At 39.5% G+C, this 19668-nt stretch overlaps 1 protein-coding gene across 1 annotated transcript in view; it reads left to right on the forward strand.

Annotated features, from left to right (window-relative positions):
- The window catches only part of HSD17B12 (hydroxysteroid 17-beta dehydrogenase 12), a 161368-nt gene that overhangs the window by 85616 nt on the left and 56084 nt on the right, over positions 1-19668 (forward strand). The window contains exon 4 of the mRNA XM_065882706.1: positions 16207-16314. Coding sequence (XP_065738778.1) covers positions 16207-16314 — 108 coding nt within the window. The remainder of the gene's footprint in view (positions 1-16206; positions 16315-19668) is intronic.

The raw sequence follows: 19668 nt of genomic DNA on the forward strand, positions 1-19668 counted from the left end.
TCATGGACCATTTTGTGATTCCAAATGATAAAAATCTTATTCCTATAAAAGTATGTATACATAGTATTTTGCCTACAATTTTAGGGAGTTCAGGGACTCTTCTAGGAGCTGCCCTGATTCAACCAGTGTGTTGGTATTACGGTCTAATATCTATCTTAGTTTGTCTATTTTTAAGTACTGAGAAAATCCCTCATTTTTGCCTTTATGATACCCACATTGTAATAATATCTATTGAGCTTCTACTTTGAAGCAACAGTAAGGACAGTTGGAAATGATACTGCCTCTGTCTGCTACAGAGAAATTTGTAAATTAACAGGTTTAGCTCATACATCCTTGAGCTTCTTTTTTTTAAAGGCCCATACTGCCCAAATCATTCTGAATTCTAGGAGGGCAGTTTTATTGTATATTAAGTGGGACTGATATGTTTTAAGGTCAAATTTATGATATGATAGTTACATTTTTTATATGCTAAATATATACTCTATAGTAAATTGGGTCATCAAGACAATCAGTATTTGGGAGCATAATTGTACTATTTTAAATTATTGCAGAGGCTGATGGTATTATTTGTGTATTTATGTTATTGGACTTAGCTATGATTGATTTTAGTAACAGAAATTCCAATTATAAAATTGTTGCTGTGGGCAAATGGGATCTATTTTTCAATATCTGTTTGGTGTACATTTTGGAAATGATTTGAGCCAAGTATGGAAGTTGCTTATATATCTTTAGCGTGAAACTCCATAAGTAACCAAGAGCTCATTTTGCCCTACATAGCTCAGTTATTTTTTCATACTTTTATCTACCAAGTGAAGGCACCAAATAAAGCTATCCCTTCTGAAACTAAGGCTTAAATTATAGTGTTTTATCAGCCTTTATTACACATTATATATCAAAGACATTTGTGTATTTAGTATCCAAGAAACTTAAATACATTTACAGTGTTTCAAGCTCTGGAGAAGAACCCCAAGGCCTGCCTACAGCATCTTTGGCTCCTCTGTCAAAGCATCTCAAGTAGTGACTCTCAGCGGCAACTAAGTCCTCTGTGGGACACTACCCAATATGTACTTGTATTGTGCCTGTGACACTGCAAAAGTTGGTTGCCAAAGCTTATAGTCTTTACTGGGAGCGGCTCCACCTCAATCATAATGAGTAAACTCAGCACCCAGATCTTGGCTTCCAGATTGTTTTCTAATAAAGGATGTAGTGTTCCTTGGAGAAATGGCTAGTCCCAGGGCTGGGGCAGGGAAAATAGAAGGTGAGCCTGGGATATCTTATTGTGCCAGAAATCAAGAAAGTATCCAAAGAATAATGGGGACATGTCAAAAAGACACAGAAGCCAGCTTGAAGGGACTCCCTCTCATTAATCAAATCTGGATAAATTGAACATTAAAATTAAAATGATAGAAATTATAATCTATTGACTAAAATAGGAAATTATGAGCCCATACTAATAATGATAAATAAATGCATAAATTTAAATTTTGATGAGAAAAATTTTGATGAGAAAATTTTGATGAGAAATTTTAATGAGAAAAATTTTGATGGAAAAATAGTAACTTTACAGTGGAGGAGCCAGGCAGACACCACCTTAATAAGAGATCAAATGTATCTTCATTGGTAATGGGATAATTGATAGGATGCAATGAGAAACACAATTTCATATCTATGATATTCCCACCAAGGATGTATAACCTGAATCTAATAATGAGGAAACATACAAACCTAAATTGAGGGACATTCTACAAAGTAATTGGCCTGTGATCTTCAAAATGTCTAAGTCATAAAGGTCAGGAAAAGGCTGGAAAACTGTTCCAGATTGAAAGAAGCTGAACAGACATGGCAGCTAAATGCAATGGATGATTCTGATTTGGATCCTTTTGCAGTAAGGACGTTGTTGAGACGATGAAATTTGAACAGACCCCAAGAATTAGAAGGCAGTAATGTATCAAGGTTAATTTCTAGACTTTGATGGTTATGTAATATTTAGGAGACTGCCTTTGTAGGAAATAAATACAAAAGGAACATTCTTAAACTTTTTAGTCTCAGGACCCCTTTATACTCTTAAAAATTATTGACAGCCCCAAAGAGCTTTTGTTTATGTGGGATATAGCTATCAATGTTTATTGTATTAGAAATTCAAACTGAGTAATTTTTTAAAGTAATTATTTAATTCATGTAAAAATAATAGCAATAAACACATTCTGTGTCTACGTAGTGTATTTTTAGTAAGAAAAATAACTTTATTCTGAAACAAAACAAGATTCAGTGAGAAGAGTGGCATTGTTTTACATTTTTGAAAATCTCTTTGATATCTGGCATAGAAGACAGTTGCGTTTGCAGATCTGCTTTCGCATTCAGTCTGCTGAGATATGTTCTTTCGGTTGAAGTATAAGAAGAAAATCTGGCTTCATATGGATATGTAGTTGGAAAAGAGAAAGTGATTTCAATAACATCTTCAGATAATTGTGGATATTCTTCAATACTACATCAAAACTCCTTAAGTAGCGGTTTCTTCAAGGTTAGTTGCAATATGGAATCTGAAAACATATCAATTTTTCATACTCAATTACCTTAAAATCCGTTTGCCTACCTCCCACTTTGAATCGGTCTTTTGCCAGTCATGATTTTGTAACTTGATGCATTGATCTTTGGAAAATATTGGTCCCTGAGTTCTGCAGATCTTACAGTTGTTGGCACAGTCCCCCAAAATTACAATTATGAATATCACCCCTAATCTCATCAGAAAAATCTTTTCTTTCAGTCTCATGATGGTGGATACAAGTTTTCCAAAATTCTAATTTTTACTTAAAATCTCCAGTTTTATCATGGACAATAAATACTGTTACTTGTTTTTCTTGAAGTGACAGACTTACTTCGTTCATTTTTTTAAGGTATGTCTGCCAAATCTGAATAAGCATAGTTTTTCTCTCAGTTGGTCTTTCAAGTAAAATGATGCTGCATGAAAAGAAGGGGCTAATTCAGCTCACGACTCAATTGCACCTGCTTTTTCTCAAGACGGCCATTGTATTAGGTACACAGAAAAGGTGCTTTATGCACACTTCCCATTTTGTCACGTGGAACATTAAAAGATGTGTACGCAAGAATAGAGATTTAAGAAAATTACTTATTTTACTGCTTCATCAGGAGACATTCTTTGATGAAACCGACTTATTTTCTTTTTTACTGCCAGTATGTGAAGAATACAGTGACTTTTAACATAGTTAGGTGCTACTGCTTTGATTCCTGTTAAGATTCTAGCAGTTTTACCCATCATTGCTCTTGTGCCATTGGTGCAATTGTCACAACACTGAAGAAGGCAAATAATGTCTTGGTATTTCTGACTCTCAGGAACCCTCAGGGTCATGGACCACAGTTTGAGAACTGCTACATTGAAGGATTTATGTGTGATGGAATCTTATCAGCAACTGAATGGAACATGGTTCAGGAAAAAAAGTTCCTTGTACAGCATTTGCAACTTTGCTTGAGATTATTTCAAAATTAAAAAAATAAATAAATAAACGATGGCCTTTCAAATGATGAAAACTGAAATTTATGAGAGTAATCATTTGCAAGTTTCAGCAAGGTACCAGTAAATTCTTTTGCAGATTAAATGACATAATGTCATTCGGTAGACTTTTTTGCATTTAGTTGATTCTCAGTAATTGATAACTATAATAGTTATTACTCCTGTTTAGTTGGTAGACTATTAACTGCAACCCTATGCATTTTACATGGAACCTCTGAGTTCCTTAGGAAGTCCTAGAGTCAGGGTGATTGGTGTCGGGTCCTTATCCTTAGTCCAAAGAGTACAGGAGGAGACTCTAAATCAAGCACTTTTGCTTTTACTGTGGTTTAATATATGAAGACTGTGCTCTTTTAATAATTTAAATGAAATTTTTTGTGTTAAATAGAAAAATGGTTCTACTCTTGACAAAATGCTGAACTCTATTGATCTTCAGAGTATTAATTGCCATAAAGTAAAATACTCATTTCAGTAGCTGATACTTTAACTTTTATGGTGGTTTTTTCGAAAGTTCCTAGTTTTGTTTTGTTTTGTCTTTAAAGAAATAAAAGCAACTGTTAAGCTTCCTTTATCTAAATACCAAAGTGAGAGACCCAGATCTTGAAAGGAATACTTTCTCCTGTGGCAAGGTCTCACAAAACCAGAGTGGCATCTTTTAAGAACAGAGTGACAGGTTGAAATAAAAAGAGGTCACTTAAAAAAAAAAAGCACCATCAGCATTTTTAGAAGAAAGGTACCGTGTGATATTTGACTTCGATTAGTTCTAACTACCTTTCTCTTTGAAAGAAGAAGGGAGGAATGTTACGGAGGGTAACAAAAATATGCCTTTTGATTTCCAACTTGATTTTTAGTTCACGATTATCCTGCGTGGAAAATTGGTCAGCTCTGGCCCAGATCTTACTGGTAGTACTCATGGCCCTCTGTATCTGTGGGTTCCACATTGTGGATTCAACCAACCACAGGATCATGTATTATGTTTACGATCCTGGGTTGGTTGAATCCGTGAATACATGGGCTGACTGTGGGACTTGAGCCTCTGTGGACTTTGATATCCACAGGGGGTCCTGGAACCAATCCCCCTGGATACCAAGAGATGACTATAATTTCATTTCTCAAGCCAATGAAGAGAAGTAAGTAAGCTACCTCAAGAAAAAAGTTGCTTTCCAAAAAAATAAATAAATAAAAATAACAGAAACATTTTATGTGATTTAAAAAATGCTGAGACATAATTGGAGGAATGTTGCCTCATATGCAAAACTTATGAAGACTGTTTTATTTTTTGATTTATTTTTGTTTTGGCTGTGCAGCATGTGGGATCTTAGTTCCCTGACCAGGGATCAAACCCGTGGCCCTTGCATTGGAATGCAGAGTCGTAACCACTGGACCACCAGGGAAGTCCCAAATGAAGACTGTTTTAGCTCTAAGATACTATAGTTAATAAACTATCTAAAGCAGGTGGATAAAACCATTGTGTCCTCTCTTCCCCAACTCAGACTCTAACTCAGAGATCTCCCGTTTCCACTGCTGCCTCCCTTCTTTGGGCCCCTTTTCTTAGGACTAATTCGGTAGCTGCTGTGTTCTCTCCCAGCTGCCCGTTAACATTTTTTTTTTTTTTTTTTGCGGTACGCGGGCCTCTCACTGTTGTGGCCTCTCCCGTCGCGGAGCACAGTCTCCGGACGTGCAGGCTCAGTGGCCATGGCTCACGGGCCCAGCCGCTCCGTGGCATGTGGGATCTTCCCGGACTGGGGCACGAACCTGTGTCCCCTGTATCGGCAGGCGGACTCTCAACCACTGCGCCACCAGGGAAGCCCTGCCCGTTACTTTTGATAATAGGCTGTGTCCTCTTTGCCACAGCAATCCTTCCTAAAAACAAGTGTGGCCGTGTCACTTCCTAGCTTAAGAACCTCTGCTAAGTACTCTAACACACAGGATGACTTGTCAACGTGTTATAGGGCCGCCTTTATAGGTCTGTATCCTGTGCATTTGCACAGGGCCCTGTCTTTGGTTTGATGCTCTGCTGTCACCATCCTGAAAGTCTTAATTTTTGAACAAGGGGCCCCACATTTCTATTTTGCACTGGGCCCCAGAAAATTATGTAGCTGGTCCTGCTTGCTATCTTGGCACATACAGCCTCCACCAGTGTCCTTCTACAGAACTGTTTCTGTTTCTCTCTGTGTACCACCTACTCCATCCACATGCCCTTCCTTTTCCCCACTCTCTGCTTTTGCCTACTTCTCCTTCTCTGCCTGGCCCATTCCTACTCAAGGACTCGAAACCAGTGTCACCTCCTGTAGAAAATCCCACTCTGCAAGAGTGATTGCTTTCTCTTTGCACGATTTGTTTATGTTTATTAGAGCACCAGATGGGTTCACACACATTTCCTTCACCAAAACATGACCTATTTGCAGGTATCTGCTATTATTCTCAGGGTAAAGTCTGACATGTGGACACTACTCAGTGTGTACTTCTTGAATTTAATCAGCCAAAACATACTCATTGAGCTCCTATCGTGTACCAGGCACTATTGGGCTCTGAGTGTATAGTGGTAAAGAAAATACCAGACATGGACCCGACCTCACAGAACTGACAATTTAGGGAGTGAGGTGCTTTGCCTGGTGGCAAATGCCTGTGTCGCCTGAGTAAATGAATGAACATATGCTAAGGTTGTTGGGTCTTAGTTTCGGATGGGCAAGTTTCTGCCTTCTTGACTAGCGGTGGTGTTGGAATGTAATAGGCACTGCAATACCAGAGAATCTTGCATTTGGAAGCTGTCCTTGGTTCATTTCATGACCTGGAAGAGGAGGGTGGAGACCAGCAGGGTTCTGTTTCTTTCATCAAATCTGAGACACCATTGATCATGAAATGATGCAGCTTATAAGCATTAAGAAAGAAAAATGGCCTATTAAACTGACACGCCATCAATTGTAAGGCATTCTGATTTCAGAGATAAAAAGTGAATAAAAATGTGCATCTTGGAATAGATAAAGCATAGTAATTCAAAGGTTAATCACAAGCAAATTGAGTGAAAGAAACACTTGGGACACTAAAGGCATGGCTTAAGTAGTATATTGTAACCATAGATTCCATGGGTGATACAGTAATAAGTAAATCACTCTTTAAAGTGGAGGTATATGTGCTTGGTCAGATTGACAGGGGATATGCAGCTGATGCAAAGAGGAAAGAGTTGATGATACAGATAATACCTAATAGCAGCCTGTGCTGTTTAGGAAAAAACAACTATATATCATGCAGTCATCTTTGTAGATATTGACAGATACAGGAAAAGAAAACATTTGAATAAGGCTTTACAGTTTCATAAAATATGTTCTCATATGCTATGACATGTAATCCTCATAGGAATTCTGTAGGGTGGGTATTATTTCTTGTAGTTTAAAGCCTAAGAAATGGACTTCCTGAAGGTTGAAAGGCTTGATTGAAGGACCCTCAGCCAAGTGATGGAGTTGGCATTCAAGTCCAGAGCTTCTCACTGCATCCCCATGCTGTTTTGAACAAATTCTATGTCTTGGTCAGCTCAGGATGCCATAATAAAATATCATAGTCTGGGTCTCTCTCTCTCTCTCTTTTTATTTTTCAATTTATTTATTTTATTTATTTTTATTTTTGGCTGTGTTGGGTCTTTGTTGCTGTGTTCAGGCTTTCTCTAGTTGCGGTGAGCGGGGGCTACTCTTCGTTGTGTGTGGGCTTCTCATTGTGGTGGCTTCTCTTGTTGCAGAGCACAGGCTCTAGGCGCTCAGGCTTCAGTAGTTGTGGCTGATGGGCTCTAGAGTGTAGGCTCAGTAGTTGTGGTGCACGGGCTTAGTGGCTCCGTGGCATGTGGGATCTTCCCCAACCAGGGCTTGAACCTGTGTCCCCTCCATTGGCAGGTGGATTCTTAACCACTGGGCCACCAGGGAAGCCCCATAGTCTGGGTCTCTTAAACAGCAGACCTTTGTTTCTCACAGTTCTGGAGGTTGGGAAGTCCAAGATCAAGGTCCTGGCAGATTCAGTTCCTGGTGAGAGCCTCTTTCCTGGCTTGTCTTCTCCCTGTGTCTCCTTGGCCTTTCCTAGGTGTGTTGTGTAGAGAGAAAGAGCTCTCTCTCTCTTCATTTTCATACAAGGTCACGAATCCCATCATGACGGCCCCACCCTCATGACCTCAGCTAAACCTAATTACTTCCCATAGGCCCCACCTCCAAACACCATCACATTGGGGGTTAGGCCTTCAACATATGAATTGGGGGAGGGGACACAAATATTCAGCCCGTAATACTCTGCTTCCATAGTATTAGCAGTATCATCTTGGAATCTTAAGCATAATAATGTTAGAAATAATTTTTATATTTTTCTCACCTCAAAAAATAAAATTCAGATGTTTCCATTGGCAGGCCTTTTTTTTCCTCCAAGTGTAGAAAATAAACATCTTTCTTTGAAAATTTCTTCAAAGGTGCCTTGTCCAGGGGTCTACAATACCTGAACCAAATGTAGAACTCAGGGCTTAAGAAGAATGGGACCTATTCATGCCCTATTGGTAGAAGAAATTCACATGGTTTAAGGTTTTTATTTAGTACAGATGGCTGTTCTAGTTAAATAGGCTGTAATGAATAAAATATATAATAACCTTGGCTTAAAATAAAGAAAGAAATACTTGGTTTGGGATGGAATCCCTGATGGTGCTATGACAGATTTTTTGATTTGACTGAAAGTGAGTCTCTTCATCTGAGATTAAAATTGTCATGAATATATTTTCAAGGGCAATGTAAAAAAGAAATGGACCATGATTTGTGTAGCATCTCTGATAATTATAATTAAGTGGGCCTTTTAAAAAAAATGGAGTCAGATGAATTTTTCCCATCTAGGGCATAAGCATCTTTTCTCCAGAGCTACATAGGGGAGGTTTTCTCTGTGGGGAGATGTCTAATCCCAAGGGGCAGGGGTGAAGGGAGATGGTGAGGTTTGGGGGTAAAAAAGAAAACAGGAAAAGGAGTGAAGTTAAGTGGAAAGGATATGTTTAGGGGACTTGTTCTTTGTTTTCTCCTAAAACTTAGAAAAAGTACAAAAGACTCACTTTTTACAGCTCTAAATATTGTAAAACATGTGAAAATGGAGGGGGTTTTCAAAACATGCAGTACATTTTTATAGTTACAAATTGAATTTAGATTTAAGAAGCTAAAATTGGTAGGCATTGAATATAGTACCATTTTCCCAAGAGTCTCTCCTCTCCCCCTGATTATCTTTTTCAGGGCTGGGGAGAGGGAGAGTGGTCCCATGACTAAAGTGTCTTCCATGTTCATCTCCATGCCCCTGAGTTAAGCTCCTGGAGTACTTTATTCATGAGACTGGATGGTTTTCTAAGGTTTCTAATAACTCTAAAGTGTTTCTACTTCCATGTGGATGGTAGTCTAACCCAGGCAGGACAGATGGAAGAACTGAGTTGTTTCTCAATTTATCTTAATGCTTTAAAAAGCCTAATGTTAAGTACCTTATGTTATTATGTCTCACACAGACATCTCTTACCGGCATGTAGTTTTATTTCTATAGAGAGGAGTTCAAGAAGTAGTAGAGATGATTTTAATATTATCAGCTGTGTTGGCCTAGATGCATTTATTCAATCAACAAACATTTGAGTGACCTCTGCTATATGCCAGGCATTGTGCTAGGTGCTGGGAATACAAAGATAACAAATTGATTGTGTTTGTTAGGAAGTAGAGACTCTCTGCATAATGTATTATGGGAAGTGTTAATAGTGTTATATAGAAGGTCTCTAGGAGCACAGTCGAGAGGAAGTAAGTAGCTTTACGTTGGAGGTAATGGGAATCATGAAAATTCAGTCCACAGAGGTGGTGACACAACTCGAATCTTAAATGATGAAATTTATAATATGGAAAAGATGAGGAAGGATAAATGTAATAGGAATTTTGTAATGAATAGGGGGAAACTGAAACTTAGGGGGAAAGACAGATTGTTTATTTGGAGCAGATGTGTCAAGAAAGGAGAATCAATATATTATTTTTGGTTGTTATTAATAGAAAAATTATAAATAGTACATGAGTTTATGTAGATTAGACCTCTTTTCTAGCATTCTCAGACCTAATATCCACAGACACCCAGGGGAAAAAATGAGGAAAGTCTTTCTAAGACCTATAAGATTATGCTTAGAGCAAAACTGTTACATTTGAGAGGTGTCGATTTTTTTTTTTCTGGTATTTGTATCAATATAAACCACCAATATATTATCCTAGTCTTCAGGGAAAGTGGAGAGATGTCAATTTGTTGAACAAAATGAAAATAGTGATGGCCAGACCTAGAAGTACGTTAAACATAAGGTTATTATGAATATGTTCATGACCTTTCTAGGTTTGAACATAAAAACGTGTTATTTTTATTTCATTTTTTTTCTTTAAATTTATTTTATTTACTTATTTTTGGCTACATTGGGTCTTTGTTGCTGTACGCGGACTTTCTCTAGTTACAGCAAGTGGGAGCTACTCTTCATTGCGGTGTGCGGGCTTCTCATTGCGGTGGCTTCTTTTGTTGTGGAGCATGGGCTCTAGACATGCAGGCTTCAGTAGTTGTAGCATGCGGATTCAGTAGTTGTGCCTCGCGGGCTCCAGAGCACAGGCTCAGTAGTTGTGGTACGTGGGCTTAGTAGCCCTGTGGCATGTGGGATCTTCCCGGATCAGGGATCAAACCCGTGTCCTCTGCATTGGCAGGCGGTTTCTTAACCACTCCACCACCAGGGAAGTCCCACGTGATAGTTTTAATATTGAGAGGTGTTTTAGCTGCATCTTGAAACTACTTTTGACAGAGAAGTTCCTTCTCTGTCAATTCCAGACTTGAACTAATTCAGGATCCTCTGAGTAAAAATCAGCAATGTGAGTGTAGGAGTGGGGCACCCATTCTTAGAAGTGATGGACTGACTCAAGGCAGTTAGCACATTCATTGTTATAACTCTATATTTATGAATAATATTTGCTTTCTAATATTCCACCATTGTGGTCATGTGGTTTTCAGTGGAATAGTAGATAAAAAGGGATGAATGGTATCAGCCCAGCTATTTCTTAGCTTCATTCCCCACTTTTTAAGCCAGAGCTGATTTTCTGCCCCCATTTCTAGTGAGTTGACTGCCTTGAACAGCTCATATCAATCATCAGAGGATTTTGCTTCTTAGTTTTCCGTTTTAGCCACTAGGCTGAGAGATAGAGGGCCAAGACCATATCGGAATCATTTCAATCTGGATAAAAGCGAAGGAGGGCATGATTATATTTGGCTACAACTAGTAGCTAGGATGCTAGCCTATCCAATTTCAAATATCAAAGGGTTTAAGTCAGTAGTATGGAGTATCTTTGCATATGGTGTGTAGTATTCTAATAATGGGATTCTTTAGTTCTTTAATTTCTTTAAGAATTCACAACACTAGATTTTACCGTGAGACATTGAATAAATGGAGAGCCTAGAGGGAACGCCACATTGTCATTCTTCATAAATTTAATTGAAATGTTGAATGCAACCCAATAAAAACTGAGACTAAACAAGTAAGGAAAACCAATAAACTTTTGAAAAAGAGTAAGAGTAAAGGAGCTCTGCACTACTAGACATATTAAAACTTAAAGTTAGAATAATTAAAACTAGGGCATTACGAAAGAACAGAAAAATAAGATAGTAAACAGACTATACTTTTGGAATCAGAATGTGGGCAGTAAAAGGCTGTCCAGTGGCTTTATCCTCTCACCTCAGTCACTCATTGGATGTGGATGTCATGAGAAAGGCATGATCTTGGTTCAGGCAACTCTCTGAAGCTGAGGCAACCCCCTCCCCCTGCCTCCCCCCACCCCCCACCAAGGGGCTGACACCTGAAAGCTGTCTGCTGATGATACCCCAGCAGCTGGGGTAACCAGAATTTCCTTGAAGGGGCAGTTGAGTGGCTCATCTCTTTCCATTGCAACCTTCAGATTCACTTGTTTGTATATCTTTATTCCACACACTTGTAGGGTATTTATTTTAACTTATCACAGCTCCTACCCTGGAGGAAAGACTTGACAGAGGCTGTCATGTCATGGGCCTCTGTGGTGGGCAAGGATCAGAGTACTCAGAGGTATGTCTCCAAAGGCTTTGATGAAGTTCTTACTCTTCCCCAGTGGTGGGCTGTTGCTGAGTTGTGGACTGGTAGTCTTATGAAGAACCTTGGGTAGGGGAGGTGGCGAAGGTGGAAATGAAGGTTGTTTTATGTGTATGTGGTCCCCACTTCTCTTCCAGGTGCTTATTATATCCTTGTACTGATGGTTTTTTTGTTTGTTTGTTTTTTTGTGGTACGCGGGCCTCTCACTGTTGTGGCCTCTCCCATTGCGGAGCACAGGCTCCGGACGCACAGGCTCAGCGGCCATGGCTCACGGGCCCAGCCGCTCCGCGGCATGTGGGATCTTCCCAGACTGGGGCACGAACCCGTGTCCCCTGCATCAGCAGGCGGACTCCCAACCACTGCGCCACCAGGGAACCCCAGTACTGATGTTTAAAATTGAGGATTCTTGTTTGTCTGTGCTGGTTTCTGTTGGCAGGGTCAGATGAGAGCTGATAGACTATGGGTAGGGGGAAGATGCCTAGATTTATTTCCTAGCTCCTAAGGAAGCCAGCTATCTCCACCTCAGCTTTTTAGAACATCCTTCATACTTCTTTTCTAATCGTCTTGGCCAGAGAGAGGCATTTCCTGTCCTATTCTTATATATGTGCTACTATTTTTGATTCACACAACTTGGTGGTAGTGGTAGGGACGGTTCACGGAATCCTCAGAGCCAGTACATGGGCCTGGTCAAGAGCATGCATATCCCATAATCTTTAAAAAAATTTTTTTTAATTGGCATATAGTTGATTAACGATGTTGTGATAGTTTCAGGTGTACAGCAAAAGTTGATTCAGTTATACAAATACATGTATCTATTCTTTTTCAAATTCTTTTCCCATTTAGATTGTTATATAATATTGAGCAGAGTTTCCTGTGCTACACAGTAGGTCCTTGTTGGTTGTCCATTTTAAATATAGCAGTGTGTACATGTCAATCCCAAACTCCCTAACTCTCCCTTCCCCCCATCCTCTCCTCCCCACCCCCCGTCACCATAAGTTCATTCTCTAAGTCTGTGAGTCTGTTCTGTAAATAAGTTCATTTGTATCATTTCTTTTTAGATTCTGCATATAAGCGATATCATAGGATATTTCTCTTTTTCTGTCTGACTTACTTCACTCAGTATGACAGTCTCTAGGTCCATCCATGTTGCTGCAAATGTCATTATTTCATTCTTTTTTTAATGGCTGAGTAGTATTCCATTGTATATGTGTACCACATCTTCTTTATCCATTCCTCTGTCGATGGACACTTAGGTTGCTTCTTTCTCTTGGCTGTTGTAAATAGTGCAGCAATGAACATTGGGGTGCATGTATCCTTTCAGACCATGTTTTTCTCCAGGTATATGCCCAGGAGTGGGATTGCAGGATCATATGTTAGCTCTTTTTTGAGTTTTTTAAGACATATCCCATAATCTTGGGAAAAGAAATGTGAGGGAAGTCTGCTGGATTCTTCTGAGGAAGTTTTCCTCACTATAAAAGGGACATGTAACAGGGATGCCCCATTTCTGCCTCTGAACATTGCCTGCATGGATGCTTGGAATGGCAGTGGCTCCCTTGAAACCAAGAGAAGAGCCAGCCTAGGGGAATAGGAGAAAAGCGTGGAAGGACCCTGGAGCCTTTGTGACGTTGAGCAACTGAACAAAGCAGATCCCAGACCTTGCCCTCACAAGCTTAATTCTGGTGGGAGCAGATGACAGCAAACACATGCGTTATTAAAGTATATAGTACATTAGAGAGGGGTAAGCATGATGGAGTGAAGTAAAGCAGGGAAGGGGGACAAAGTGCTGGGGAGGAATGGCTGCATTTTTTATTTTTATTTTTTTTAGTTATTTTTGGCTGATTTGGGTCTTTGTTGCTGCACGCTGGCTCTCCCCAGTTGCGGCGAGCGGGGGCCACTCCTTGCTGCGGAGCGCAGGCCTCTCACTGCAGTGGCCTCTCCGTTGAGGAGCACGGGCTCCAGGCGCTTGCTTCAGTGGTTGTGGCTCGTGGGCTCTAGAGCGCAGGCTCAGTAGTTGTGGCGCACGGGCTTAGCTGCTCTGTGGCATGCGGGATCCTCCCGGCCCAGGGTTCGAACCCGTGTCCCCTGCACTGGCAGGCGGATTCTCAACCACTGCGCCACCAGGGAAGTCCTGCATTTTTTACAGGGTGGTCAGTGAAGGCTTCTCTGAGAAGGTAACATTTACTTAAAAGACCCAACAGAGACAGGGGATGTGGAAAAGCATTCCAGACAGAGGGCACAGTAATTTCAAAAGCCTTGAGTGTATTTGGGGAACATCCTGTGTCTAAAGAACTGCTAGGACCCCTGTGACCAAGGCTGAGGAGCAACTGGAGAGTAAGTGGGTGGAGATTAGTTCAGTATCAGGCTGATGCTGAAGACTTTGGTTCTTACTGTAAAAGAGATGGAATGCTTTGAAGGATTGCAAGGAGGGTGACAGGAGCTGACCTATGTTAAAAAAAGAAAGAAAAGCCCACAATAGAGGCAGTGAAGAAAAGTTAAGAGAAAGTAAACAACGTTAACTGGACTAGAACATGGTTCAGAGTAATTCAGGTATAAGTTCAAATTTTTATTTATCTTGAACAACTTGTGTCAGAAACCATTTTGCTTATCCTAGTGTGAAGACATAAGAAAGAGCTTACTGGAGGGTTCTTATTAAGTAACATTCTTTCCAAAAGGGTCTCTGAATTTTTTTTTTTTTAAGCAGCGTATCTATGTAAGACTGTGCCATATAAGTACATTCACCAAATCCTGTGAGATCTAAAAGTAAATTTGATTCAGGGGTTGTGAGGTAGCTTTTATTACTAGAGAGAAATTTTCCTAAATGTCAGTATATAGTGCTAGTGTGGAAACAGTTGTCGCTTTCCTCAAATAAGTAAATAAATTTTATCTTATTTTACTTCCAGAATAAAGTTTTACATTCAATAAAAGGTATCCTTCAGCCTTTTGATTTTGGTCTTTTTTCTTGTGAATTGGTAGCTCTAATAAAGGCAGAGTTCTTTACTTACTTGTGGTAAATTCTGTGAACCATTTATGCTAAGACATGTCAGACCAGCTACTGGGAAATGACAGCCCTGTATCTGGCTGTCCATTACATGAACATGTAATAACTCATTTATATTCGAATAGTAGGTATACCTTCAACACCAGATAAGGTATTTTCCAGGTCAGTTATATCCTCTCTTGTTTATTCATAGATTCCTATCTAGGATGGATACTTTTCATTGAGTCTAAAGAATCTCTTGTGAACCAGCTCTTTAGTTTTAGACATAAATCCTTTCAGATCAAGAACAGAAACCTCCTATGTGGATTACTGCTGTATATTCTGTGATAAACTGGCATTGACTTTGAAGGAAGAAGATTTTATTTTTGGAAGCAGGATTTTTAAATTAATTCTTTTGAATTCTCATCAAGCTCCAAAGAGTAAGCATTCTTGGAGACTTTATGAAGTGCCTCATGTATGCCAGTACATGGTAGTATTGTTATACTAAAGGTAATACTTTGGTACCTTTGATAGCACTAATGGGCATTATTACCTTCATTTTCACAAGAGGATGCTGAGGCCCATAGAGGGTATGTGACTTGCTCAAAGTCATTTAGCAAATAACTGTGGAAGTCAAATTGGTACCCAAGTCTGGGTGACCTCGCAGTCCATGCCATCTTCTCAAAGCGGCTCACTAGTGAAGGCAGAAATCAACATGACATGTTCCCTCAGATGAGTTTTGTTTCTCCAGGGTCTCATTTCTGAATCTGTTATTTCCCTTAGCTCTGTTTGGACCTTAACAGTCCTGTGCAAAGTAGAACACAGGTCTTTCTGGTATCACTTTGTAGCTCCATTACTATGCATTTTGTGTGGCTTTTTAAATGTAGTGATTATTCATTATTAACCAAGCTCCTAAATTCCAATATGATCATATTCTTTTTTTTTTTTGCGGTACGCGGGCCTCTCCCGTTGTGGAGCACAGGCTCCGGATGCGCAGGCTCAGCGGCCATGGCTCACGGGCCCAGCCGCTCCGCGGCATGTGGGATCTTCCCGGACCGGGGCACGAACCCGTGTCCCCTTCATCGGCAGGCGGACTCTCAACCACTGCGCCACCAGGGAAGCCCAGATCATTCATTTTATTTCCACTTTAATAAGGTGGATTTTTTGTTTTAATAGATCACACTTAAGACTTTTTCCTGAAATTATGAAGTATCAGTTTGCAATTAAAATCACAAACCAGTGATATTTAAAGAGTATATAATATTATGATATGCATCATGTTTTTTTATTTGTACCTAAGGGTCTAAAAAGTCATCATTATTGATTTATAGGAGAACTGATTAAGGAACATTCAGCCAGCTCTGTGATAACATTGGAATTTTTATTGCAGAACTACTGTGTTGATTCTATATCATATCTTAGGTGCTCTCATGATCGCTTAAAATTATCCTGGTCTAAATTTCATATAAAACTTGGGGGGAAAAGTGTTTGAAAGGGTAATGTCATCAAATGCTTAAATCTTAATTTAATTAATTAATTAAATCATATATTAATTTTTCCTCTCTCCATTTGTGTTTTTTTCCCTAGGAGAAAAATTCAAAGTGGAAACAAAGACCATTGCTGTTGACTTTGCATCAGAAGATATTTATGATAAAATTAAAACAAGCTTGGCAGGTCTTGAAATTGGTGTTTTAGGTTTGTATCTTTTTCATGTTTCCAGATTCTTCTTGCATTTATTGACTAGGACTTTCTTTTTGGATGTTAGGTGTTCAGTTGGTGAAATGACTAGTGAGAAGAAAATTGTCTTGTTAATACAAGTGATCATTAGATGATATGGCTCTATATACACTTGAATCTTTATGTTTTGGGTTGTGTTTTAATGATGATTCTACAATTTAGGTTGTTTTCCCTGTCTGCTTTATTTCCAGTCTCTCATTCTCTCTGTATATACTTAGATATAGCTATATCATAATAATCCTTTGTGGTGGGTAATGCTGACCCATTTTTACAGCTGAGGAAATAAAGGCTTAGAGGGGTCTCAGCCTTTTGTTCAATATTACCTCCTCCCCAACAAGGAGCCTTTTTAGACATTATTTTCCCCTAGTCTACCCTCCCATGAGACTTTAATACCACAGATCCACTGTGTATCTTGTTTATGTGCTGTATGTATATCTCTTCTTTATATATAAAAAGGATAAGAGCTCACACCATACCCCGGAATCAATTTTTGTTCCCTTGGGGGGGAGAGGTATCACCCCAATTGAGAAGACGTGGCTCAGAGAGATGAGTGACTTGCCCAAGCTGCCGTAGAGACTGAGTACTGCGCATGGGATTTAGCCACTGTTTGTTTTCTCTGAGTCTCCTCCTTCCTTGTGTTACACCTCAGCTACCTTATTGCCAAAAATCAATGCTTCTGCTGAGATGTGGAAGTATTGGTCCTTGTTATGGAAAAGATTCACCAGATTTTGAGGAAAAGAAAAAAAAAAACAGGCTTCAGAAAGTCACCCAGCATTCTCTGACTCATTTCTAGAAAGAAAAAGGGCATCTAGTCCAGAAAAATGTCACTTCTTCACTAAATCTCTTTATCCCACTGCCTAAATTGGTGGGAACCTGGTAATTGCCATTGTTTTCTTTATTGGACTATAAAAAGAGGAACAACGAAGAGAAAATACTTTTAAAAAATGTTTCTTAACCTTTCTTTAGTCACGACCCCACCTTTCTTCCTCATACTGTAAAAGAATGGTCTCATATAATTTCTTGAAAAGGCAATTAAAAAAAAGTTAGCCCTACATAGTGCCATTGGACCTGGGGTTAACTCTGGCTTTGATGTGTTATCTTTTCAGCTCCTGCCTGGTCCATATCATACATCACCACACCCCACCTACCCTCACAGCTATTCCCATACTTGTAGGAGAGCCAGTAGCAAAAGATGAATGAACACACAGGTCTAATTTTTGCCTTGTTCTTCTCTAATACATACATTACTCGGAGTCTTTCACAAGCTGTTCTTCCTTTAGCTTAACCTAAAACACAGCTAACATCTGTAAAATTCTCAACTTTTAAAAAATTCCAAGTCAGTAGTAGCTGTAACTTCCTAGTTAGGATAGACACCGCCATAGTCCATCCAAACCCCTTTCAAACTAGTCGTGGACTGGAGAGTGAAGGCTGGCTTAGGCAAGGAGGGGGATCAAGGATCCCTGATGAGAGGAGACTTATTTGAACTTGTGTTCTTGGAGAATAACTTTGTTTCAGGAGTGGTTCAGTTAATCACAGTTGTTCTTAGCTTTGTATAAATTTCAGCTGCTTTTCACTGGGTAACTCTGAAACTATAGCTACTCTGAGACTATGCCATTGAAAATGGAAGATGTCAGGCATCAGGTTTGCTGCTGGGCTGGAGGGTTATAAAAGGCACTCTTCAGCTGTTCTTTCCTGACCCAGTACATAGAAAGTCTGCAGTGTGATTTTATGCACAATAGATAGATCTGTTAAGGATGAGGGTACATTGATACTTAGACCTAAGGGTTGATATTTTCCTGGGCCACATATGCTAATGGAACCACTGCTTTGTAGTCCAGCCCCTTAGTAAATTGCAACCTGTGAGTCGGCAGTTTACACCCCTTTTTATTCACTCATTCATTCATTCATTCATTCGTCAGTCAATGAACTGGAGATACAACAATGAACAGGAAAGCGCCTGGCTTTATGGAGTATAATGTTCTAAAGGGAAAGACAGCCCTAATCAAAAATAGTTACTTGTGGGCTAAGTGTTGAGATGGGGAGGGCAGGGTGTAATAAGAGGGTAAAAGGGATGATGGAGTTGATATGGGGAGAAATAATGGTGACTTGGCCTAGCCAGTGTTAGGAAAAAGGACGATTCCAGAAATACTGAGGGAGTAGAGGAAGCAGGACTCTACTTGTGAGAGATTGTAAGAGAACTCATGATGACCTTCAGGTTTCTGGCTTGAACATCTGTGTCAATAGTGCCATCTAATAAAATGGGGAATCCTGGAGGAGGAGCCTTTTTGGGAATGAGGATCATTTAAGTTTGGGGTTCCTCTAGGATGTCCAAGTGGGGTTGTTAAGTCGATAGTGGACATATGGATCTAGGTTTTGGTAGAGCTCCTAACTAGAGATAGAGTTTGGAGGTAAGTCATCTCTGTGTAGTAATCTCACTGAAGAAAGGAAACGAGCTAATCCAAGGAGAATGGAGAGAAGGTAAAGAGAAAACTGGGGACAGAGCTCTCTGTTATCAAAGGCTGCCTGGAACGTATAGTGTGAAGGAGGGATAATTTTTTGCACAAGTTCAGCACTGTCCACTGGAAATATAATGCAAACCACACATTTAATTTGAACATTTCTAGTAGCCACATTTTTAAAAAGCAAAAAGGAACAAATGAACTAATTTTTATAATGTATTTTATTTTAACCCACTATATCCAAAATATTATCACTAACATGTAATCCACATAAAGTTTTTTGAAACATTTTCTATTCTTTTTCTCATACCAAATCCTCAAGTCTAGGATGTATTTTACATTTATAACATATCTCAGTTCGGACTAGCTACCTTTTAAGTGTTCAGTAGCCACATGTGCCTAGTGATGGATATCTAGCTCTAGTTCATCTTGGCTGTCTGTCATCCTCAGTTTGTGCGGGAGAGCCATAAATATAATTTCTAGGTTTTTCTTGTGCTTTAACATAGCTTTCAACCAGGGGCAATTTTGCAGCGTCTGGCAATGTCCAGAGACATTTCTGTTTGTCGCTAATTGAGGGGGGGAGGAGGAGGAAGTTCTACTGGCCCCTGGTGGGTACAGGGCGGGGATGCTGCTAAACATCCCTCAGTGCACAGGACAGACTCCCACAGCAAAGAATGATCAGTCTAAAATCTCAACAGTGCTGAGGTTGAGAAACCCTGCTTTGAAGTTATATTGTAATTAAATAGTTCTGATTGAATACTTATGGAGACACACACACACATACACAGACAACTTAATATTTGATTTCTAGGTTGGTTACAGATCAATAATAAAAATAATTATAGCTAATGTT

Source organism: Phocoena phocoena, chromosome 8 (assembly GCF_963924675.1).
Source record: "Phocoena phocoena chromosome 8, mPhoPho1.1, whole genome shotgun sequence".
In the NCBI taxonomy this organism is placed as follows: domain Eukaryota; kingdom Metazoa; phylum Chordata; class Mammalia; order Artiodactyla; family Phocoenidae; genus Phocoena; species Phocoena phocoena.